The 24,671-nt window shown below is 45.2% G+C and overlaps 1 protein-coding gene across 1 annotated transcript in view; it reads right to left on the reverse strand.

Moving 5' to 3' along the window:
- Nucleotides 1-874: 874 nt before the first annotated feature.
- The window catches only part of zfyve26 (zinc finger, FYVE domain containing 26), a 33,179-nt gene continuing 9,382 nt past the window's right edge, over nt 875-24,671 (reverse strand). The window contains exons 13-44 of the mRNA XM_065966696.1: nt 24,061-24,225; nt 23,791-23,945; nt 23,384-23,627; nt 22,571-22,834; nt 22,144-22,263; nt 21,823-21,993; nt 20,378-20,611; nt 20,037-20,142; nt 18,429-19,291; nt 17,044-17,243; nt 16,699-16,803; nt 15,169-15,291; nt 14,866-15,042; nt 13,932-14,181; nt 13,418-13,513; nt 13,141-13,316; nt 12,254-12,390; nt 12,026-12,054; nt 11,324-11,460; nt 10,982-11,202; nt 9,775-9,922; nt 9,462-9,671; nt 6,739-6,954; nt 6,458-6,655; nt 5,702-5,782; nt 5,485-5,612; nt 5,224-5,398; nt 4,937-4,996; nt 4,214-4,396; nt 4,067-4,117; nt 3,259-3,467; nt 875-2,051 (exon numbers count right to left, since the gene is read on the reverse strand). Of these exons, the coding sequence (XP_065822768.1) occupies nt 1,961-2,051; nt 3,259-3,467; nt 4,067-4,117; nt 4,214-4,396; nt 4,937-4,996; nt 5,224-5,398; nt 5,485-5,612; nt 5,702-5,782; nt 6,458-6,655; nt 6,739-6,954; nt 9,462-9,671; nt 9,775-9,922; nt 10,982-11,202; nt 11,324-11,460; nt 12,026-12,054; nt 12,254-12,390; nt 13,141-13,316; nt 13,418-13,513; nt 13,932-14,181; nt 14,866-15,042; nt 15,169-15,291; nt 16,699-16,803; nt 17,044-17,243; nt 18,429-19,291; nt 20,037-20,142; nt 20,378-20,611; nt 21,823-21,993; nt 22,144-22,263; nt 22,571-22,834; nt 23,384-23,627; nt 23,791-23,945; nt 24,061-24,225 (5,723 nt within the window). The 3' untranslated portion in view covers nt 875-1,960. The remainder of the gene's footprint in view (nt 2,052-3,258; nt 3,468-4,066; nt 4,118-4,213; nt 4,397-4,936; nt 4,997-5,223; nt 5,399-5,484; nt 5,613-5,701; nt 5,783-6,457; nt 6,656-6,738; nt 6,955-9,461; nt 9,672-9,774; nt 9,923-10,981; nt 11,203-11,323; nt 11,461-12,025; nt 12,055-12,253; nt 12,391-13,140; nt 13,317-13,417; nt 13,514-13,931; nt 14,182-14,865; nt 15,043-15,168; nt 15,292-16,698; nt 16,804-17,043; nt 17,244-18,428; nt 19,292-20,036; nt 20,143-20,377; nt 20,612-21,822; nt 21,994-22,143; nt 22,264-22,570; nt 22,835-23,383; nt 23,628-23,790; nt 23,946-24,060; nt 24,226-24,671) is intronic.

A 24,671-nucleotide genomic window follows, 5' to 3' on the forward strand; every position in this document is an offset into this window, starting at 1 on the left:
ATTTTCTATTTTAAAGCATATCGGGTTAGGATCGAGTCCTGCAGGTTTTCACACGTGGAAGGATCTCCTCTCATGTTTCACTCTCAGCATTTACACGAAAGGTTGCCAAGAGTTTACAATTGGTGTTTTATACAACATGCCTTTTACTACACGTACATTCATGTGAAGAGTTGAATGTTTACAGTTGATGTAAATAAACAGATATTACTATAACAGTGTTTCTTTGTTTCCTTTAAAGAGAGATGATAAAGGTATCTTACTCTCTGATCATTAAGGAAACATGCTATGTTGAAGTGCTGGCTTCTCTGACAACAATGCAGCAGCCAGTATGTCCTCCTTCTAACTTTAGATTCTGCTCCTGAATGCTCTGGATTTGTTTGGTTCAGATAGAGTTGTGTTGGAGTCAAGACCACACTAACCGAGAGCAGAGTGCACCAAGGGATCGTGACCAAGACCATAAATATCCCTGAAAAATCATCATGTGTTTTGGGGGCGTGTCACTCACCGGGAAGGTTGTGGTTGAAGTTTATTTTTGGAATAGTAGCCTGTCAGCGGTGGTTCTTAAGCGGTCTTGATTTAAAATCCTGAGGCCGAGACAAGGCCGAGTAAACATGCTTTCAATATGAAGACGAGACAGAGATCTTTAAAAAGTGATGTCAAGATCAAGACCAATCTTGAGTGCGCCAACACTCCCTACAGGACCCTGGAAACAGAAACATGCTGTTTCCCGTCTGTCTCTGTAACCATGGTAACCCCTTCTGCTCTCCAGTCTTCATGCTAAGCTAAGTTAGCTGGCTGTGTGCTAAAGCTTCTTATTTATCAAACAGACATTTCTGAGTCCTTTCCACTTGAACAAACAAAGAAAACACAGACGTGGATCCCTCAGAGGGTGTAGTTTTTATTAGTTCATTATTTTACAGAGTGGTGACATCACAGCTCATCTCCACATGAACAAAGCTGTTACTGTTTCACATATTTGACATTTTTTAAACTCACAGGTATAAAGTGCGGCAGTGATGAGACAACAGGTTCAGGAGGATCAGAGTGCAACAATGTCGTTTAGGTGCATCTCAAACGTCTTCTTTTCCATCTTTGCCAATCAACACTTCTTTAAATCAGGAAGGGTCGTCAGTCCTTTTCTTCAGACGGCACAGTGTCTCCTCTGAAGAGAACTTCAGAGAGCGGTTGTGCTAACATACAATAAGATGTAACATGTTCTGAAACAGACGCAGCTGCAGCAACATCAGATTGTCATTAAGATCTACTAAACATGTTTCATGGTAACAACGGTTTGAGGAAAAAGTTGGCAAAAGAAGACAAATAAAAAGAAGTTCATTCCCTTTTTTTAAACACTATTACTGACAAGAGAGCAGCTCAGTCAGTGTGAGAGAGCAGCTCAGTCAGTGTGAGAGAGCAGCTCAGTCAGTGTGAGAGAGCAGCTCAGTCAGTGTGAGAGTGCAGCTCAGTCAGTGTGAGAGAGCAGCTCAGTCAGTGTGAGAGAGCAGCTCAGTCAGTGTGAGAGTGCAGCTCAGTCAGTGTGAGAGTGCAGCTCAGTCAGTGTGAGAGTGCAGCTCAGTCAGTGTGAGAGAGCAGCTCAGTCAGTGTGAGAGTGCAGCTCAGTCAGTGTGAGAGAGCAGCTCAGTCAGTGTGAGAGTGCAGCTCAGTCAGTGTGAGAGTGCAGCTCAGTCAGTGTGAGAGTGCAGCTCAGTCAGTGTGAGAGTGCAGCTCAGTCAGTGTGAGAGAGCAGCTCAGTCAGTGTGAGAGTGCAGCTCAGTCAGTGTGAGAGTGCAGCTCAGTCAGTGTGAGAGTGCAGCTCCGTGCAGACATTCACACAGTAAACCAGAGCTAACTGCACCGAGCAGTAACACTTCCTGAACATCGTCAGAGCTTTCTGCTTTGAGAGTCAGACTCTGACACGGAGCAGAGAGAGGGAGAACATGATGAAGGATTTATGAAGATATCAGTGGCAGAAATCCATTCTTAGTGAATCAGACCCTGTGGGCAATGATGATGAATGAACAGGAGACACACGATGCGATCCAGAGACAGAACTACAGAGGAGAGAGTTTATATTGTAAATGAAGTCGCTCTGAAACATGATCTTTAAACTGAGTGGTCCCTTTCTGTATCCAATCGAAATTCAGAACAAATGTCTTAACCACAACTTCAATATTTGAAATCCTGTTGGCTGGTCATGTTTGTTCCTCTTCGCTGAAGGAAACACACGCGCACACACGCGCACACGCGCACACGCGCACACGCGCACACGCACACACGCACACACGCACACACGCACACACGCACACACGCACACACACACACAAACCAGATGAGCCACATCTGTCAGAGAACTTTTAGTCAGTAGCAGATTATTTCCCTTTAGGCTGAGGTAGGAGATTCATCCCAGAGACAGATTTGATCGTGTTGTGAGATCCACTCTGTTCGGTTTTGTAGTTCGGGGGTTTTGTTGTGTGACAGTCGGTGACAGTCGGTGACAGTCGGTGACAGTCGGTGACAGTCGGTGACAGTCGCTGACAGTCGCTGACAGTCGGTGACAGTCGGTGACAGTCGCTGACAGTCGGTGACAGTCGGTGACAGTCGCTGACAGTCGCTGACAGTCGGTGACAGTCGGTGACAGTCGGTGACAGTCGGTGACAGTCGCTGACAGTCGGTGACAGTCGCTGACAGTCGCTGACAGTCGCTGACAGTCGCTGACAGTCGGTGACAGTCGCTGACAGTCGGTGACAGTCGCTGACAGTCGGTGACAGTCGCTGACAGTCGCTGACAGTCGCTGACAGTCGCTGACAGTCGGTGACAGTCGCTGACAGTCGCTGACAGTCGCTGACAGTCGCTGACAGTCGGTGACAGTCGGTGACAGTCGGTGACAGTCGCTGACAGTCGCTGACAGTCGGTGACAGTCGGTGACAGTCGGTGACAGTCGCTGACAGTGTTCCCTCTCACACACTGAACACATGAGAGATAACAGAGTGGACATAAAGCACGGCGGTGATTCATCAGTTTTACACGAAGGCCGCACAAACACAAAGAGAGAGAGACCATCAGGGTTTCCAGAAGCGTCCACTGAAACACAAACACAATCAGCAGCTGTGTGTTTATGTGCAGCAGCTGCTCCTCCTCTCCTGTTTCAAACATCACCACCTCGCCGTGTTGCATCAGAACCCCCGGCTCCTCCAGATCCTCTCACTCCAGCTCATCTCGTCTGATCCCTCATTAAGCCGGCTGACTGTAACCCGTTACCTGGCGTTCGATCGGCCCTGTCGCTGCTGAGGCGACTTGTTGTGGTGTTCAGAGAGCCACTGGTGACAGATGTTCTGCATCACAGAGTCCTGCGCTCCCTCTGCCGCCTGCAGGACGTCCTGGACCAGCGGGCCCGCCCGGCTCGCGTCCAGCTTCACCGCCAGCAGGTACGCAGGTCGCAGTTTGCTGCACAGCAGGTAGGCTTTGATCTGCAGGAGGAGAGGGAGGAAACCCTTTACTGAGGGTGGAGATCTTTAATCTGACTGAAGATGTTCAAATCAGAATCAAATCATAGGTCACATGAGAGCTCCCTAAAAGGGATTAAACATTTCATTTTTAACACATTTTACATTCAAAACAAAACTGCAGAATGAAGAAAACATGATCCTAAATATAAAAGTAAGAGCGGACAGGAAGTCAAAACATGAGTTCAAAAACAGGTAAGGCTTCAAAAGTGAGAGCGCCACCTGCTGACTGGCTCATAAGCTCCGCCTCCTAGACGCTAACAGGACACGGGACATGGGTTAAACTAGAAAATCAAACGACAAGTCGGATTGATTTTCCTCAAACATGTTTTCTGTCGTTGAAGTTGGTTAGTTCTTTATCGTGCTGATTTATATTTCTTATAAAGTTTCAGATTTATTTTATGCTTTAATTTTTGAGGACAGGACGGTGGATCGAGCAGGAAGTCAGGAGGGGAGAGAAAGAGTGTGGAATGAAGTGCTGGAAAGGAGCCAAATGTTGGAGTTGAAAAATTAAAAATAGAAGCAGGGAGAGAAGAAGGACATGTTTTCTCTCTTCACAGTACCTTGCTCTCCGTGCTCTTGGCCTCCAGAATCAGACTCTCCAGCTCCTTCGCCTAAAGAGACACCGTGGAGGAGAGTCAGAGTCAGCATTAGTAAAGTCTACATCTTCATTTTTATGTCTTAATAAAGAAAGGTTTTCTTTAACTCACATCAGCGGGTGTTTTGTCCGCCACAGAGACGCAGCTGAGGATGAGGGCGTCGCAGTCGTTTTTCGTCGCCGTTCCAGATTCCCCGACACATTTAAGCAGCTGCCGCACGGCTCCGTACTGCCTCTGACGGACGAGCCTCTGACCGGCTCGCACGTACACCGCCTGGGCCTCCAGCTGGAAGTCCTGAGGATGGAAGCTAACTCTTATAAAGGAGCAGTATGTAACTCTGACCCCTAGTGGTTAAAATGGGTACTGCACTCTAAATTCTAAACATCATAGAGAGCTGTCTCCCCCCCTCCTCTCTAGAGTGGATGCTCACTCAGGTCACCATGTGGTGGACTCTGAAGCTTCAGTGTTTATCCAGCTCTGCATGGGTCTGTAAACCTTTCTGTGTTCTAACCTCTCTCCATTTTTCAAAAGCATCTCCAATATTGATCCTAGTTTGAGCACGTTTCTGCTCGTGGAGCTTATTAGAAACATGCAGAGGCTTTTTAGGTCGGGTACAATCACTTCTATCTGAACCACTTCTCTTGACCGCTTCCATCGCTGCAACACCTGTTGACCTGATAACTGCTCTCATATCTGACAAACAGAGGGGCGTCCAAAACGGCCGTGTGAGGGGGGGTCGCCTTAAAAGCGTCTACCTTCTCTGGTCCAAACAAATCCAGAGCATTCAGGAGCAGAATCTAAAGTTAGAAGGAGGACATACTGGCTGCTGCATACCTGTATGACTCTGTACGCGATGCCAAAACCCTCTTCGATGTTTTTTCCTCCAAGCATCACCTGAAACAGAAATGATGAAATGATGCCAAAGGGCGGAAAGAAAGGATGTCTTCCTGTCTACTAACTTTATGCCACATGACAGGTTATATTTTCTGGTGTTTCACTCTGAAACAAACACTAACACTTATGTTAAATAATGTAAAAATGGATGTTCACCTTTCAAAGACTCCTCTGCTTTTAAACCTGCAGCCGTTTTTAGAAACTTAATCTACAACACGATCTCTCACCTTGCAAGCGACCTCGACTTTAACAGGACTTCCTCCAAACAGTGTGGGCGGGGAGCTGGACCCGGAGGACTTGGAGGACGGCGTGCTGCTCTGTGGCGCCTTGGAGGAGCCGGCGGTCTCGCAGCGGTGGAGGAAACGAGTCACCTCCAGCTGGAGCTCAATCGTGTTCATGTGCCTGTTCAGAAACGCAGCAGGACAAATCCATGATGAAACAAAAAGACAACATGAAGCTCAGTGAGATTAAAGAGTGTTTTTACTCACCTGGACACGTCACTGGATGACATCATCTTCCTGAACGAGTTGACCAGAGACCTCCTCCTCCCGGCTCCCCGACCCTGCTGCTCCTGCAGGTACGTCCTCAGGTGCTCTTTGGCTCTGACCAGCCAGCGCTGCACAGAGTCAAACACAGGGTCAACTCTCTATATGAACAAGGACGTGTTTTTAAATAAGGTTTGATTGTAGAAAAGAAGAAATGCACCTGCTGCTCTCCCAGCTGGAGGTACGAGCTGGCTCCATGTGTGAAGAACCGGATACAAGTCATGGCCGCACGCACATGATCCTGTCCAGGTAGAAAGTGTCAAAAAAATCTTACTGAATATTTATCCTGTTGAAAAGATCAACCTCTTAACATTTCCTACTTCACACCTTGTTTTATCTGTCAGTGACACCTGACAGAGGCATTTACACATTTGTGATCTTGAGACCTTTCTGAAGTTTAATTCAAACTCTTTCTCTGTGATTTTTCACACTTAAATATAAATCAAGTCTCTCCTCTGAAAATAACTCTGTGAGTCATGACTGTCTACAATGGGTGTAACACCCGAGTCCCACTGTCTGTGATGTTTTCACAGTTTTCAGAGTCCTATCTTCACTTTGTTTACATCGCCAGGACGGCCGGCTGACTCCTCCCCTCGTGTATAAAAGTTGTTTAATTGAGGGACTAGAGAAAAGAAGAATAACATACTGTACTCACTGCTTAACTGTGTTTCTAGATCACGCTCATTTCAGGTCAATTTACATGCAGTGTGAAGATACCAGCAGAATAAAGATCGCTAGCATTAGCATGCTAACACAACAATGCAGCACAAGTTGTTTTGGTTTCATGCTGGAGCTCAAGGGCGACATCTGCTGGATCAAAACATCACATATAAAGCCTTTAAGCCCAGAACATTCACTCTGACTTCAGGCCTTCAGAGTTTTTCATTCATGTTGAAATGATAAAGTGTTGTCCTACCATCATGAACTGCTGGATCTGGTAGAGCGTGTTGTAGTATCCCCGTCGCTGCAGGAACTGGCAGGAGGCAATGAGGTAGCGGCTGCATGTTTCCAGGCCGGGGTCGAGTTTTTCCAGGATCCCCTGCAGCATGCCGAGGTTTCCCCGCTGCAGACTGGGCTGCAGAACCCCCTCCAGGAACACCTCGTCTGGACAGTCCTGAAAAGAACAATCAGGATCATAAACCTCCTCTACAGTCTTATGAAACATGGCGCTGGCTGAACATCGAGATCAGTCCTCACCTTGTTGAGCAGGTACGTCAGCGCCTCCGTCATGCAGTCTCTGCGCATGTAGAAGCTGATCAGGGCGAGGTGAGTGCCGTACGTGTTCAGGTAGTACAGACACTCCTGCTGGAGGAAGGCGCTCTGCGTCGGAGTCTCCACTCGATCCAGAGGACCGGCGTCGCACAGAGCGCCCTCCAGCGCCCACAGGGACGCCAAGATGTCTTCACCGAAAGGCTGCCACACACACACACACACACACACACACACACACACACACACACACACACACACACACACACACACACACACACACACACACACACACACACACACACACACACACACACACACACACACACACACAGTTTGTTATTCAGTTTGTTTAAGTGTCCGACAACATGACAGAGATTTCAGTTTGGTTAAAGTACTTCTCTTCAAATATATTTTTGCCTTTAAGAGCTAAAGAGAGACAGGAGACGTTGGTAGGAGAGAGAGTGGGGGACTCAAACCCACCACCAACCGTTAGGCGATACGGTTTTTTTTCTTTTCTTACAAGAAAAGCTTCAACAAATTTCTCTCTTTGACTTTGACACAAACAGTCATTGAACGTCTCACACCATCAGGTCGTTAAGAGTCCATAATAATATTTAACTGACACAGACAGCCAGGTGAAGATAACGTGTACTGTAGTTTATCCACAGCACCGGACGATAAGGACAGATTGAATAAGAAACAGAGCCACATATAGTAAACAAAGCCCCCCCCCCTCCATGCTCACTCCCATTACTCCTCACCAATAGAAACCAAAGGAGGGCCACCCCCCCCCCCCCTCCCCGTCAGTGAACAATAACTGAGATTCCAAAGGTGTCATGTCCCTGCTTGCAGAGGGTAGAGACATTATGTCCTGACTGAGTTATGAACAAAGGAGGGAAGTGTCCTTTAATTTAACCACTGGGTTCATTTCACAGAGATTTTAATATCAGGAATCGGTAAATGTTTCTCTAGTTTTATCTTCTAAATGTATTCACACAGCACACTCTTTACTGCAGGACGAGCTCCTGATCACCAATCTGCAGCTGAATTCATGTAAATCTTTGACTTCTAATGAATCACTGCTCGAGTCGTTGCTGCACTCAAAACAAAAAGACATTTAAAGCCAACAAGTAGACATGACTTCAATGTTAAACAACTTGTTATTACTGCACAGCTTCCCTTCGTGGTGCACCTCAGCCTCGTGTGGACAAAACAAGTACTACAACAACAAAGTCTCCAAAATGAGCCTGAAAACTTTCAGCTGTTTGTGCAGGAGGAAACGACAGAAACTTTTTCCTCTCCTTTTACAGATTCATCAAAAATAAAGAGAGTTATTCAGAGGGATGATGACGCCAGAAAATATTTTTAGTCCTCCTCTGCTTTGGTCTGAAACTCCTGAGAACTCGATACGGCGCTAAATTGAACTTCCTCCACAACAAAACCAATAAAAATGAGTGTTGACAGCATGTTAACCGCAATGCCAAGGACAAAAATGTCCACTTCCAAGAAACTGTTATAAAAATAGATTGATATTTTTTTCTACTGTTTTCTGTATAAATCTCTTAAACAACTTCAGCCCTGCTCAAAACTACCAAACATTCAATCATTTTAAGGAATTTAACCCTTTAAATGCCAGAATCATGTCATCAAACTGGCATTTAAAGGGTTAAATTCCTGATAATAATTCAATATTTGATAGTTTTGAGCAGGGCTAGAGTTGTTTAAGAGATTTATGCAAAAAAAAGTAGAAAAAAATATGAATCTGTTCTATTTTTAAAACAGTTTTTTGTAAATTGGACATTTTCGCCCTCTGATGTCCAAACAGGGAACTACATTTTAAATCTGACGCTACACAAAAACTAACAATGCATCAAAGTTAATATTTTGGATAATCTTTGACATATCCAAGACTGATTAAAAAAAAATCCTCCAGCCACCAAATATCTGTTTTATGGAAAATAACTCATTTTTGTGTTTTTTTTCATAAATAACAACAGTGGCATCAAGTAATCAAACTGGCATTTAAAGGGTTAAATTCCTAAAACTGATTGAATGTTCGGTAGTTTTGAGCAGGGATGAAGTTGTTTAAGAGATTTATGCAGAAACAAATATCAATCTGTTCTATTTTTATAGCAGTTTTTTGGAAGTGGACATTTTTGTCCTTAGTGACTTCAGAAGGTAGTAAACATGTTTCTCAGTGTTCTACTGATCTATTAAAAAAATAAAATTTGCATTCAAAAATGTGTCAAGAGAGACTTTCTTACAATAATATGTGCCATATGCACTAAGAGACAAAATGATGGCCAGAAGAAGAGGAAACATTTCTCCAAATGGACAAAAATGTCCATAATGATACATGGAGGTTAAGATCTAAATCATTCACTATTTTACTTATTGCATTTATCTTGTGTCATTTTGTTCCTTTTTGTGCACCGTAGACCGCCTGCTGCTGCACACGCTCTCTCCTCAGTGTAAATGTTGAGGGCATCAAAGGGTTAAAGTTCCCTTTCCACCATCATTTAATGAGTGAGTGTTTGCATGACGTCAAATAGATTTCAGTGACTGAAACGTCTGCCTCACCTCACATTAAATTACAGTCAATATGAATCCTAAAGACCACCCACGTGTTCTGCTCCTGTACGGGCTATAATTTAAGTAACCAGCAGCCTGCAGCAGTGACGCAGGATGTAAGAGAACGACCCTCCTACCGTGGCGAGCGTGGGATGCATGTTGGTCTCCAGGTGCTGGACGACCTCCTGCAGCAGTAGAGGACCCAGGTTGAGCTGGTTTCGGTCCACTGGAGCTTTGAGGCAGCGAGCCAACTTCTCCCTCGCACCCGAGAGGTTTCCAGCTTTTAGAGACGCCATCCCCCACGCCTGCCACACGGCGCCGGGGTCCAGACCGCTCTTTGTAGACACCTACAGCGACCAAACAATCAGCGTCAAGGAGAATGTTCTTAAAGCCAGACAAACCAGTCACAGTAAAGCTTCCATTTATTGTTTCATCCACATCCTGCCTCACCTCCACGGCGAGCTGGTAGTGCTCCGCCTCCAGCAGCTGATTCCTCAGACGAGTGACGGCAGAAGTCTCCAGAATGTCATCCAGAGAGGGGATATATTTGTAATTGGCCGTAACCAGGATTTTAAGCACGTCTACTTTGCTGATGTAACTGAGGGAAAAACAGAATAAATGATGGAAGAGGAAATCTGTTAAAGGAGCAGTATGTAACTCTGACCCCTAGTGGTTAAAGTGGGTACGGCAGTCTAAATTCTAAACATCATAGAGAGCTGTCTCCCCCCTCCTCTCTAGAGTGGATGTTCACTCAGGTCACCATGTGGTGGACTCTGAAGCTTCAGTCTTTATCCAGCTCTGCATGGGTCTGTAAACCTTTCTGTGTTCTAACCTCTCTCCATTTTTCAAAAGCATCTCTATATTTAAGGGAGGGTCAAAGATGGAAATGACGCACAGTAACGTCCATCGTAACAGAGGAAATAATCCCAAACCACACAAAGATACCACAACGATCTTTGATGATTTTCTAAATCATGAAAATCTAAATTAATCTCTCGTCAGCTTTGGACATGGAAAGTCTCCCGCTGTGAGGTCCAGGTCAGGAGGATATCCGGAGCAGTTATCTAGATATTTGTGTCTCGAGTGCAGATGTGAAAACGGCTTAGCAGGCGGATTTGAAGAGAGCCAGTCTTGCAGTTAGTGACCCTGTAAGACCCCCAAACTTCGACAATAAATCTCAGGCTGTGACTAAATCCTCTGTGAGCTGCTGACACACGTTGTTACATGTGAGAGGAGGATATCAGCACACCCACACACACAGGTGTGTTAACTCATTTCACCTGATAAGAGCTCATGTGAGTACAGAGTGCCACCTCACGCTATCACTGAGCACATTGATAAAACGCCTGTTGATTAAAAACGCCCTGACTTCACCTACTGTATAATTATCTTTTATTGGCGACTTTAATGACTGTTATGACTTCTTGTTTTTGTTGGCGTCCCTCCCAGAGGAGCTGCTGCCAACCTGGCTCCACTTCAAATATTATAAATCAAAATGATGAAACACCCAGCGCTGATCTGAGAGATTAGTTCAAGCTCATATTTATCTTTATGACCCGCCGTCTCTCTGACGTTTCCTAGAATTCCATATCCTCGCAGTGACCTTTAGCAAGCAGCTAATCGAACGATTCTGACGCCACAACGACCTTCTTCGTACCTGTCACACAAGGCGAGGTCCTGGCTGCGGCCGACCTTCACAAACATCAGCTTGGCGCTGAACAGCAGCTGCCGCATGATGTCGTTGAGGAGGCAGGCGTCCACCTCGGGATTGGTCAGCTTACGAGACAGAGCGCGGCAGTGGCCGATGAGCTGGTGACCGCACGCCGTCTGATCGCTGTGCAGAGACAAGACGGCCACGCAGAGGTATGCACTGGGAGCCTGGAGGGTTCAGGAAGAGAACATGATCAGCACCAAACAGCTTCTTATCTCTCATATGAACACCAACATGCATGAAAAACACGGCCAGTGTTTGAACATGGTGGAATAACTCAAAATGCACCTGCTCGTAATAGAACTCGCTCCGCAGCAGCTGGTTCTCTGCAGAGTTGGTGCTCAGTTGGATCTGATGTTGAACCACTTCAGGCAGATGCAGCATCCCATCGAGGAAATCCTCCGTTACCACAGGGCTCCCGGCTACTGCGGTAACACGGGCGAGAAAAGAGAGAGAGAGAAACACGTCAGCTGAGCTTTAACATGAAACAAGAATCAGGATTTACACAAGTTTAAAGGCTTTCTATGTGATGTTTTGATCCAGCAGATGTCGCCCTTGAGCACCAGCATGAAACCAAAACAACTCACGCTGCATTGTTGTGTTAGCATGCTAATGCTAGTGATCTTTACTATGCTGGTATCTTCACACTGCATGTAAATTTACCTGAAATGAGCGTGATCTAGAAACACAGTTAAGCAGTGAGTACAGTATGTTATTCTTCTTTTCTCTAGTCCCTCAATTAAACAACTTTTATACACGAGGGGAGGAGTCAGCCGGCCGTCCCGGCGATGTAAACAAAGTGAAGATAGGACTCTGAAAACTCTGAAAACATCACAGACAGTGGGACTCGGGTGTTACACCCATTGTAGACAGTCATGACTCAGAGTTATTTTCAGAGGATAGACTTGATTTCTACATTTAAGTGTGAAAAATCACATATTTAATGTTAAATATAGTGACCTTAATTTAAAGTGTTAAATATAAATTTACCTTCAGCCGGCTCCAGCTCATCATCAGAACTGTAAACAGAGAAACAGAAAACAGCATTTATTAATCTAAAGATGAATGTTCACATCATGATTTTATGTTTGTTTATGTTTTGTGCAGATCAGTCTCTAAGAGTCCCGTCAAACCATTATTAAATATTATTAGAATTAGAGAACCTGTGCTGTCGTTTAAAGGTTTCATCTGACTAGTGTTACTCTACGGGGGTCTTACTCCGGGTGGAAGTAGGCGTAGCACTGGTCACAGACTCGGACTTCTTCTCCCGGGCAGCCGTCCACGGGCATCTGATGCTCCGAACACGCGTGACAAACCAGACGGCCACATCTCCGGCAGTGATGTCGTCTGTTGAACTGAAAGAAAAACAGACACATAGTGGGACAAATATTTATCTCATTCAGTGTCGTCTTACTAATTCTGCACTTATTTCCTTTGGTAATATTTACACAGTTCAAAGGTCATATCCTCTTCTCCATGTTCCTCTAACTCTAACATGTGTCTCTAGTCTGTCTATAAACCCCCCAATGATGAGAAAAGTCCATCCTCTCTGTCTTCTCCCTGCTCCACTTCTCAGAAAATGTGTGCTCAAACAGGCCGTTTGGAGATGTTCCCTTCATGACATCACAAAGGGCAGTAGCCCCTCCCCCAGGTGGGTGACACTCCCACAGCTAGGTGTTTGTTCTGCCCTCTGAGTCTGCCTTCTCACCGTAAACAATAGGACATGGAGTGAGAAAGACCGAGTACACCCAAGCCCTTCTAGAGAGGGGGCGTGGTCAGACACAGCTCATTTACATATTTAAAGGTACAGACACAGAAACAGCCTGTTCTGAGCAGGGCTGAAATAGAGGGGTTTATAGACATGATCAAATATAGGATCAGAGTGGATTTAGAACAAGAAACTTCACACACATGTTTTGAGGAGCTCTGAGACTTATTTAAACTGAAGAGGAGGAGGAGGATATGTGACCTTTAAGAGAATCTGCACGTTAACAGGCCAAGAAGGGAAAAGATTTTAGTCTTGTAAAACTGAGACACTCAGTTAAAGCAGCGCCAGCAAATAAATCTTTTTAACACAAAGTAAGTCTCACACTCTGCACACTCACCATGGTGAACCTCTCCCGCTTACAGACCATGCACACGTCCCGCTTGGTGTCAGGGACCCAGTCTTTGCGGGCGGGGGGTTGTTCCGGTGGCTGGAACTTGGCAGGCGAACGGCGTTTCCTCCCCGCTGAGATCCGATCCTTCTCCCTGTCTGAGCTGTTGTGTGAAGGGGTGCTGCCTGGAAAGTAATCAAGAGGAACACAAGATCCAAACCAGAACTTGATAATAAAAATATACCTGTGTTTCATTTCATAACTTTAAAGCGTGCAGATGTCTGACCTGTGGACGCTGTTGGAGATTCGATCTGACTGTATGACATGGAGTTATCTTGAGCAGGACACTGCAGCGTGGCGTCCTGCAGGCTGATTAAAGAGTCTGAAAGATAAAGAGACCGTGTTAGGGACAGAGTGCCCCCTATTTCCCCCCCCCCAATTGTTCCCAAAGAGCAGCGAGTGTTTGCAGCACCAGGCAGCTTCACCGGAAAAAAGGCGTTGCTTTTGGGCACGCTAAACCTGTTCAATCAGTTAAAAAGACAACGTGTAAATGTGTAAATGCCCCTAAGGGCCCCATCCACTCCAAAAACACCTGAGCTCATCTGGGGGAAAAACAGCTGGGCGCGCCTGTGGAGCGGGGCAGCGTGTGCATATGGGTCACCAAATACAATAAATGAGAAAATATTTATTTAAGCAAACGTAGAGCGCTCGCTGTTTCCTCTGCTCCCAGACGATGAAGAAGAGAAATGTCTTAAAAAGCGAGGAAAGAAGCTACTGCACAGTTTGAATTCAGCACTGACCGGAGAGCGACCTCCGCCTGGGTGCGCAGGAGAAGTCGAGGGCCTTGCCGGCGTAATCTGACAGCAGCTTGTCAATGTCCTCAGCCCCAAAGCCGGCCTCCTGACCAATCAGGAGGCTACGCAGGGTTCGCACCGCCACGTCAGCCCAGTCCACCTTCAAGTTCATCAACAGCTGCTCGAGCATCAGCAGCGGCTCCGACAGCAGGTTGAAGTAGTCATGGCGGGCGGCCGGAGGCAGAGTCAGCAACACCTGGAGGAGAAGATGATGTTCAACACTAAGCTACGTTTCAAAACCACATGTTTAAAACTCTAACAATGGAATGGTTTGTATCTGAAAGGACCAGATGCTTAAAAAAAATACAGATCTTCTGTCAAATTTTTAACCCCGAAGCTGCTGCAAGAGAAAGAAAAAAAGAGTAGCAGTGGTCTGATTATCAGTGACATCATCGTCTAACCTGCACAAAAACAAACCCTGCCAATGCATTTGTGCAATTTAGACAGTGTGCTTGAAAATTTTAGAAACCACCAATCAATAACCCTAACCCCATAAGAAATGACTCATTACTGAATGTGTAGGACGTCTATTTTTTTTGCTGGGGTGTTAAAACGTGCGCCAATATAACTCCTCAGCTCTGCAGGACGATGAAATGTCCACACATGGCGTGCAAGACAAAAGGCGACGTCATCAACTAATTATCTACATATATTCCTTTGCAGCTCATTTTGCCACAGATTTTTGCAGACAAAGTTTCCTCATCATTGCTCAAACAATTCTGCTTAAGATTTAAAGGAAACAGAGAGATCAGAGAGAGTTCACGCTGTGAAAAGAGAGAAAAAAATCTTTGTCTTTAATTTAAAAAAACTTTAAATTAAAGACAAAGATTCAGGTTATACTGATTGAAAACGTCTTTATACTGTTGAATCTTTTTTTGACCTTGGAGCCCAGATGGAGAGCGTGGATGTGTCGTCGTCGTGCCGGAGACACCTGTCTCTGGAAATGAAGAGTGAGGTAATCAGCCAGGAAGTGACAGGCAGCCAATCCGGGGCGGCGGTCCAGAGCGCGCTCACACACGTCCAGGCCGATCGCAAAATCTGAAATGCCCTCCAGTAACTAAAATAAACAGGGAAAAAGGAATTCAAGAAGGGAGAGTAAACAGCAGGTCAGAGAGGAGAGTAATGACGTCAAACAGCCTAATATCAAGTTTCATCCTGAATGAAGCAGAAGTGTACGACTCACCTGGAAAGCCTCGTCCGTCTGACCCTTCTCCAGCAGGTGAAGCAAATGCTCCGTCTGCAGCTGCAGCCTCAGCTGGTCAGAAACAGGATAGAGCTCGACCCACTGTGCACAAAGATCAAACTCCTGCAGGAGAAAATACATTACTCTGTCAGTAATAAATCCACCCCAAAACTACTCCGTTACTTTTGTTGGTGATTTAATGCCAAAACTTTGCATTAGTCTTCCACAGCTTTGAGCCAAAGGGGAATCTATTTCTTGCCATTAATGCATCACATGAATTAAAGGAGAAGTGCGTAAGATTTCACAACATCGAGCAGCGACTATAGGATAACTTAAAGTCACCGTAAAGCACATTTCTTAAAAAAATTAGTCTTACACACAGGTTGAGGAGTAAGTGTTATTTATGAGACATAAAACTTTCTAACTTTCTGGGAGATGCAGGGTTTCTGTAGTAAATGTTAAATCAGCATGTTTTCTGTAGTTTCTGTCGTCAAAGACAAATCAGTATTTTGCACATTTTTTACTTTGTCATCAATATTAATTAAATTACCGGTAAACTTTTTCTTGAGTGAATCAACTTCTGTTAACAGTCCACATTTAACTTCGCTCCATGAAATGACTCCGGCCTTTATTTGGGACCGGTGCTGACACGAGGCGGGCGTTTAAATTATTTCAAACAAAACTGGAGCACAGTAAAGTTGGGAAAGAACAGGTACGCAGGAGAGCGATGTGTCCGTCTCTAACTGCCAAAGAAACATTTAGTGGCAACGTTTCAGTAATCGACCTTCATTGATTTCAGAATTGATTCAGAAGATTCTTTTAATTACTTTTTAGGCACAACATGGGCTGGCGCCTTCTTATATTTCTGAGCTTTTAACCCCTTATGAACCAATACGCAGTCTGAGATCCTCAGGCAGAGCCCCACTGGCTGTTCCAAACTAAAGGGGACAGGGCCTTTGCTGTCAGAGCCCCCAGACTTTGGAACAGCCTGCCAGAGGAGATCAGACTTGCAGATTCAGTCCCTTGTTTTACATCCCAACTCAAGACATTCTTTTATAAAAATGCTTTTACTCTGTGATTTCGGTAATTGTTCTTATTTTTATTTTATTAGTCTGATTTTGTTGTCTCCTTGTTGCTTTAATTTTCTCTCTGCTTTTATTTTCTGTTGTAAAGCACTTTGTTACTTGTATAGAAAAGTGCTATACAAATAAAGTATCATTATTATTATTATTATTATTATCAGGTAAAAATAAGGTCGATGAAGGAAACTTTGCCACTAAATGTTTGTTTGCAAGTTAAAGTCCGAGTGCAGGAGTTTAACCTTTAAACACAGTGACGATTAAAAATACTTTTAAAATGAAGATTTGCAGCAGAATGGATGTTAAACTCTGCACAAAATGAGTAAAGTAAAAAGACTTCTTTGAACTTTTACATTTTAGAAGTGACTGTATCTGTTCAGGTGTTTATTTGTTATGTTGTTTATAATGCGTCTGTTTGTTTACTGGGAAGCTGCATTTGAGTTGTACGTACTTTTGCCTCCACCATCATCGACAACAAGGACTCAGAGTTGGTCTTGGACTCGGTCCTCAGCTCCTGCCAAGTCGCCCAGGGCAGACGAGGCTGCAGATTCAACATCTGTCAGAGGGAGAAAAACAGCGCAGAGATTTAGCACGTCAAACTCAACTTTCAGGTCACGTCAATAAAGAATGTTCTGAATGTCTGCACCGACTTGTTCCAACAACACAAGGGGGAAAACACACACTGTACCCCGAGCTCGGATCAGAACGAGTTAATGAGTTCACTGCATGATTGATGCATGGTCACTTGCACACCTCTACTTCCTGTTAAGAATCATCAACATGGATGAACCATTACCCAGTGATAGATGTCCAGCTCTTTCTTCTTGAGCTGCAGGTCGGTCCTCAGCGAGCTCTCTGTGTTCGGATCATTGAGGCAGAACTCGAGCAGCTCCAGACAGGCTGACAGAGGCCAGCGCTCCAGAGCCTGCAGGGCAACATGGCCGCGCAGGTTAGCGTCCCGCACGCGGAACAGCTGACCTATACCGTCATCCCCGTCTGAATGAAGAAAACCAGAACGACAACAAACATTTAGGGTTACAGCTGAGCTCGTCATGCTGTGTGCAGGGGGCAACAAAAAAATCATAAGTGGCTTTTCAAGATATTATTATTTGTCAAATATTTGTTTTATCATGTGAGTAGTTTTATGATGTATAAATGTCAGGCCATGTTGATCTACCATGAATAGTGAATACATAAAAAAGGTGAAAAGGGGAACAAATTGTCCAAACTTAGACACATGTTTTTTTAAAGGAGCAGTATGTAACTCTGACACCTAGTGTTTAAAATGGGTACTGCAGTCTAAATTCTAAACATCATAGAGAGCTGTCCCCCCCCCTCCTCTCTAGAGTGGATGCTCACTCAGGTCACCATGTGGTGGACTCTGAAGCTTCAGTGTTTATCCAGCTCTGCATGGGTCTGTAAACCTTTCTGTGTTCTAACCTCTCTCCATTTTTCAAAAGCATCTCCAATATTGATCCTAGTTTGAGCACGTTTCTGCTCGTGGAGCTTATTAGAAACATGCAGAGGCTTTTTAGGTCGGGTACAATCACTTCTATCTGAACCACTTCTCTTGACCGCTTCCATCACTGCAACACCTGTTGACCTGATAACTGCTCTCATATCTGACAAACTGAGGGGCGTCCAAAACGGTCATGTGGGGGGTCGCCTTAAAAGCGCCTACCTTCTCTGGTCCAAACAAATCCAGAGCATTCAGGAGCAGAATCTAAAGTCAGAATGAGCTGGTGGCCTAGTGGTTAGTGAACACGAGACATGTACAGAGGCTGTAGTCCTCCAGGCGGACGACCCGGGTTCAAGTCCAACCTGTGGCTCCTCTCCTGCTTGTCTTCTCTAGCTGTAGCCCTTTTTAATCAACTTTTCTGGTGTTTCCTGTGTTTTCTTTTACTTCTTTCTAAAGTTTGTGGGATGCTTTCGTGATACTGCTGGTTGTAATTTCCTCTGAGGGATTATAAAGATATCATCGGTCCTTGATCCTGAAGGCTTTGTGAATTGAACCTTGAGGCTGACCAAATAGCAGGACCACATGATTTCACAATTTTTGGAGCTATCCGCTCATGCGATCCATTCTTATTAAAATCAGATCCTTTGTTTTACAAATAATAAAATTATTCAAACCAAAGCCAGTCCATGTGTTTTTATGTTCATGTTGTCATCATGTCTCACCTTCTAGAGCAGCGCAGGCGAGCAGGCGGTCTCTTAGCGCCCCCTCCTGGCTGCAGCCCAGCCCGTACAGCTCCAGCAGACTGAGGGCTCTGCACAGGTCTCTGGAGGTCAGAGCTTTCTGGAAAGCCTCCGTAGCTACAGCCTGGGCGACATCTGCTTGAGGCCCAGACAGCAGCAGGCTGACGAGGGGTTTCCCACACACAACTGCCCCGAGTCCTTCCTCGCCCTCACCAAATATGGAGCCCAGCACGGGTTCAGCCATGGTGTGAAGGTAAGCCCGGAGAATAGGGAAGTCCTTCAGGAGGTTATCGGCTTCTCGAGAAATCTGCTCTCCATCGAGGACCGCCTCTTTACGGCCGCTGCGGAAATAACCCGACCATCCCGAGGGTTGTGAGCGGGCTGCTTCTCCTTTGCAGGCGCTCAAACAGGCCAGAGTGGCCAGTAAGGGGGAGCGAGACTTGAGGAAAGACAGGGCCGAGGGCGTGAGGAGAAAAGAGTTTGAGGAGGACAGAGAGGAGGAGGAGGATGATGACTGAGACGGCGGCGAGGTGGAGAGGTTGCTGGGTGAGGTGGAGAGGCTCGGGAGTAAAGACGAGAGGTCCTCGGCTGAGGCTTCAGAGTCCGAGCTCGCGTCAGAGTGAGGCTCTGCCATTCCCAGAGTGGACATGTGCTCCTGAGCGTGCTGCTGGAGCAGGACGGACAAACTGGCGACGCCAAACATGCTGTCGTCGGTTCTGCTCTGAGTGGAGTCTCTTTCCTCGCCGAAACAGGAGACCCACACGGGGAGAGTCTCGCAGCATCGCTGGACGATCACCTGCTGGACGCTCAGACGCAGACCTTCCTGCTGCAGCAGAAACAGCACCCTGGAAAAACAAACAACATATCTGCCTTTAAAAGGATCTGAGAAGGTGTGTGTCCACCTTGTTTTATCTTCTCAGTTTGAACCTTTTCTTTGACCACCAGTTGTACCTGGTTGTGTTTCATTCAAAGAGTAATCTCTATTAACTACAGAAAAGATGTTCAATCTGCACTCGTCTTTAGGTTAAGGTGAATATTATGTTAGTAAACTATTTATTAAGCTACGTGGATTAGTTTATCGGAGATCGTCTGAAGCATAACGCTAGTGATGTCACAATCATCCCACCGTGGTGTAGTTAGCTTTAGCATAACGTTAGCTTTTTACTTCCGTCGGCCACATTAACTCTTCAAACATCATAAAAATGGCGTTCATCTGTGAAGATGATCCTGCTGAACAAAACGCCTACGCTTCAGAAACGTGTGTTTGACACAGAGATTATTTATTAATGATCCAAAATCCAATGAAAACATCCCAGAGGAGAATTCTCATTAGACACCACGGAGATGATACTACAGGGTCTACAAAAATACATCACATGGTTTGTTCTCAATATGAATGTAGAAAGATGTGATGACCACGGGACGCAGTCTGAAAAGAGCTTCTTATTAATGCAACAAAGATGTGACTTGCAAAAATTGTTTCTGGATATGAAAGTCACTACAATCAAAAAAAGAAAGTTAGGTCTTTAAATTCCTCGCTCTTCTCTCGTTCTCGTCTCACACTTCATGCGGTTCAACCATTGTGCTCACCTGTCAGGAGACACCTGTCTGTCAAACAGCAGGTGGGAAAGAAGCTGAAACGGGGACTGGAGCAACAGCAGCAGAGGATTCCCGAGCTTCACTTCACTGCTCTGGTCTGAGAGACAAAAAACATCAAGAGAGAGAATCAGAACATATAAAGTACAGGAAGCGTAATCATGTGTAATCATTTCCTGCCTCCTGAGACTCCTCCCCCTTCATGTCTGACAGCGATAGTCTCTCTCTGTGAGGTGCACGTGTGAACAAGCAACTCAGGAAGATTTTAGAAGAAGCATGCATGAATCTTTCTAGAAATTGTCTGGAGTGTAGTTTGTGTGAAAACTTCATTTTACCTTCTGAGCCGAGACTTCGCACCAGCACAGACGCCAGCGTGTTGACGCAGTCGAGGAAACTGCGCACGTAATCCGGCCTGGCGAGTTCTCCGTCAGGCTCGAAGGGGCAGAGCTGGTCCAGAGAGCGGAGCAGCTGCTTCATGCTGGAGCGCACAGGGTGAGCGTCCAGCTCGGCCTGCTTCAGACCGGCCTGTTCACCCAGCAGAGCCAGGAGAGCGCTGCCCACTCTGCCCTCTGGAAACATGAAACACAACCAGGGGAAATTGTTGAAAAGGTAAACTGCTTTAAATATTTAGGAACTTACATCGATAGTCACCTCAAATTCATAGATAACACAGACTATGTCTTTAAAACAGCAGAGGCTACACCTACTTAGGAAGCTGAATGAGTTTGGGGTGAGTAAAAAGATTCTTGAAATGGTGAACAAGAATCTGGTAGAAAGTATTTTGTCTTTTAACATGGTCGCATGGTACGGGCATTTAGATGTTAAATGTAAAAACAAACTGACAAAGAGTGGTCAATACCGCTCGTAAAATCATAGGGAAACCACAGATGGCACTTTGTGACAGACATGTACTGAAGAACATAACAAGTGACCCTTCTCATCCACTGCACTCCCAGTTCAAAGTGCTTCCATCAGGTCGGCGATTCAGACTGCCAAGAGCCACAAAAAATGTTTAGAAAAAATCATTTGTACCAAATGCAAGAAAATTATTAAGTTTGTCAAGGAAAAAACAACCCCCCCCCCCAACTCTAACTGCACATTGTTTTATGAAATTACTGTTTTTAAACCTATAACTTTATGAAATGTCTTAAAACTCTGGCTTATTATTATACTAAATCATTATTTTAAATTCATAAACCACGGGGCGCTGGTGGCGCAGTGGTTTGTGCGCGCGCCCCATGTATGGAGGCTGTAGTCCTCAACGCGGGCAGCCCAGGTTCAAATCCAACCTGTGGCTCCTTTCCCACATGTCAATCCCCACTCTCTCTCTCTCTCTCTCTCTCCCTGATTTCCATCTCTGTCCACTGTCCTGTCTCTCCATTAAAGGCATAAAAGCCCAAAAATAAATCTTAAAAAAAAAAAATCATGAACCATGCTGACTGTGACGCTCTCCTGGTTTCCTGCTGTGCTTGAATGTTGTCTTGTTTGTCACAATGTTTTTTCTGTCTTGTTCTTGTGAAGCCAAAGACAATTTTCCACTTTGTGGACAAATAAAGTTCTATTCTATTCTATTCAAAGATTCAGACTTTCAGAGAATGATTCGAGACTGTAGGAGGTTTAAGACTTTTATCCTCTAAAACACGTTTTCATGGAACTTTGAAAGAATATCAAACAATATCTGCAAAGTCCTGGTAGACGTCAAACTGTGCTCCAAGACATCAAAGTGTTTGAAAATACTTTGACAGGATTCAGTTCATAAAATCTCAAAAACTCTGCAGACCTGCGCCGTCTGTAGCAGAGCTCAGGATGTTCAGGGTGGTCTCTAAACGCTGAGCCAGACTGAGCCGAGTGGCGATGCACTCTTCACTCAGAGCTGGAAGGCAACACAAGAGGACGTCCTGAATGCAGCAACCAAATGGGCTGGAGAACACTTGGTCTTCCCCGACAGCGTCTATGAAGGAGAGAGGAACAGTGATGAAGGTCTGGTTAGTGCTCATGACAGCTGTTAGAGTGTTTTTCTGTTTTCATTTGGCTGAAGATGTTTTTGAGAACTGAGCGTGTGTGGATCCTCATGATACAACATCTTTGTGTTTGCATTCACCTGTTTTCACAGAAGTCTTATTGGTGGCAGAATGATTCAGGATCTTGTTGATCTGTTGTAACACCATCGGAAATCCACAGATCCCCTCAGCATGCGGGACCTTAGGGTCCACTCTGACTCCTGGAGAGACGGGCAGGGATTAAGGATTAAAGAAGATGAAAATCTGATAATAAAACACAGAACTCAAGTTTTAAGTTGTTGTTTTTTTTCAAAACTGCAGCTTGCAGCTGATCTATTTTTTTAAAATCTGTATTGTGGTATCTATATATTTTTTGTAGATTCTTAATTTTTCTTTTTTTATTCAAATCGTGTACTGTGTTCACTTTTTGTTTGCAATCTTTGCTGCTGTAACACTGTAAATTTCCCCATTGTGGGATAAATAAAGGATTATCTTATCTTTAACAAGCTGCACATTCTGGCTGCATACCTCTCGCCTCCAGGCCGCTGTTGAGCCGGCGCTCCGCTGTGTCCAGCAGCTGACGGGATGTCTTCCAGAGCTGACAGTGGCAGCAGGCCAGGTCGAAGGCGGCCATGGCTGCAGGGCTGAGCTCCTCCAGCAGCGTGTAAAGGAGCCCAGAGGGGTCAGAGGCACAGCGGCTCAGCCAGTATCCCTCCTCCAGCGAGGGCATCGGGTGAGCCGGCGTGCTGAGGAGACGGTCTGCTATGTCTGAGATGGAGTAGAAAGCGACACCTGCAGAAGAACACACAGACGTCAGATCATGAGTTCACCTCTCTGGCTCAGTGAGGGCTGCACCGTCATGGTCATTCACAAGGCCTGTGTGTTAGCTGCGTGTACAGACTTCAGTTTAGTTCAGTTTATTTGCACATTTTTTGAAAGAAGAGTCAAACACAAAAATAAAACACATGTGCAGGTGAGCTAGAAACCCATGAGGGCCTTATCTCAAAACCTCACCTTAAGAAATTAAACAAAGTTAAAATAAAATACAGTAAGAATAACAAAGTAAGAATATTTACTTTCACAAATAAAATTTTGAAAATGACAGAAACATTGAAAACATAAAAATAGAGCAACATACAGTATGTAGACAATATAACAAAATCAGGACAATTCACTATTCACTACAAATCTTTCTGACATTAACGCATTTCTGAGACTCAATTTGTATCTAGAAAAAGACAAATAATCATTTAGTAAATAAAGATGCATGCTCCATAATTTGACCTTCCCCCCTTCAGACAAAAACAAAAGATCAGGAAATCAGAAAACTGGATGTCGAACCTGCAGCAGCTGCACTTCCGATGGCCTGCAGGGTCGATCTCCCGCTGCTGCCGAGCCGACTCCTCCCCGGGACCGAAACGGCCGACGTCCCCAAACCCTCCGAGGACGACGAGGATGAAGACATGGACCGGCTCTCCATCTTCTGCTCCACCCGCCCCAACTCCACCAGGACCTCTTTGTAGCGCTCCATGAACACCAGCTCGCCACAACAAGCCGACGCCTCCAGATCAAACACCAGAGACACCTGCAGAGAAACCATGAAACACTCAGAGCTGATACTTGAAAACGTCAAATATTTCTACACTGCAGCTGGAGAGGATGGAAATGATCAGCTGTGAAACATTTTCAAAAACAGGATAACCGTTAAATCAGAGTTATTACTGGTGGAGAAAAGTTTCCCCACAGACCTGATGTGCCTCCATGAAGTTTCCTCTGCGGATGCAGGACATCAGCAGAGACTCAGGAGGAGACAACATGGCGGGGACGAGCCAGCTGTGTGGACCACCGCATGGACAAACCTCCCACTCCACACCCCCCCCTGCTGCCGTCCCTCCACCACCGTCTGGAGGAGGAGAAATAGACCCGTCATAAAACACAACATAAGGAACATTTGTCCTCCCAAAAATGATTCAATCTCAAATCAATAAATAAAAACCCTAAGGTCAGGGCTTCTGTACCTGAAGTGCTGGTGCTCACTTCTCCATGGTGTCTCTCTGTGGATGTTTGTCTCTCTATGGAGTGTCTCCCGGCTCTCTTCCTTCTCCTCAGGCTCGAGCTCTTGCTGCGTCCCACAGACGTGTTTGTACAGCTGACTGATGACACCTGGAGAGGACTTTCTGGACCTGCGACAAAATCAACCACAAAGACTTCAAAGTGCATGAAGCAAAACCAGCAGATTTGATGACACGGTGGTTGTTGGTCGCATCAGCAACAACGATGAGCATGTGATGTGACTACATGATGCACACACACCATACATTCCAATCTGCACATTGCACTTTGACACCCTGGACAGTTTACACTGTTAACATTATTCTATATTTTCTATATTCAAATATTTTTTATTTTACATTATATTTCTATATAACTGTATATATGTGTTTTAGTAATTTGAGTGTTTATTGCATGGCCTTGCGGAACAGTCTTTACATTTCACTGCACATCTGAATGAGCATGTGACAAATACAAATCTTGAATCTTGAATCCTCAAAACTCAACATTTGAAACCAACCGGTGGAAGACGACTTTCAACCCGGCATACATCGTGGTCAAACGTCAGCTGAACGTG

This window comes from Labrus bergylta, chromosome 18, assembly GCF_963930695.1.
Source record: "Labrus bergylta chromosome 18, fLabBer1.1, whole genome shotgun sequence".
Taxonomy (NCBI): Eukaryota; Metazoa; Chordata; class Actinopteri; order Labriformes; family Labridae; genus Labrus; species Labrus bergylta.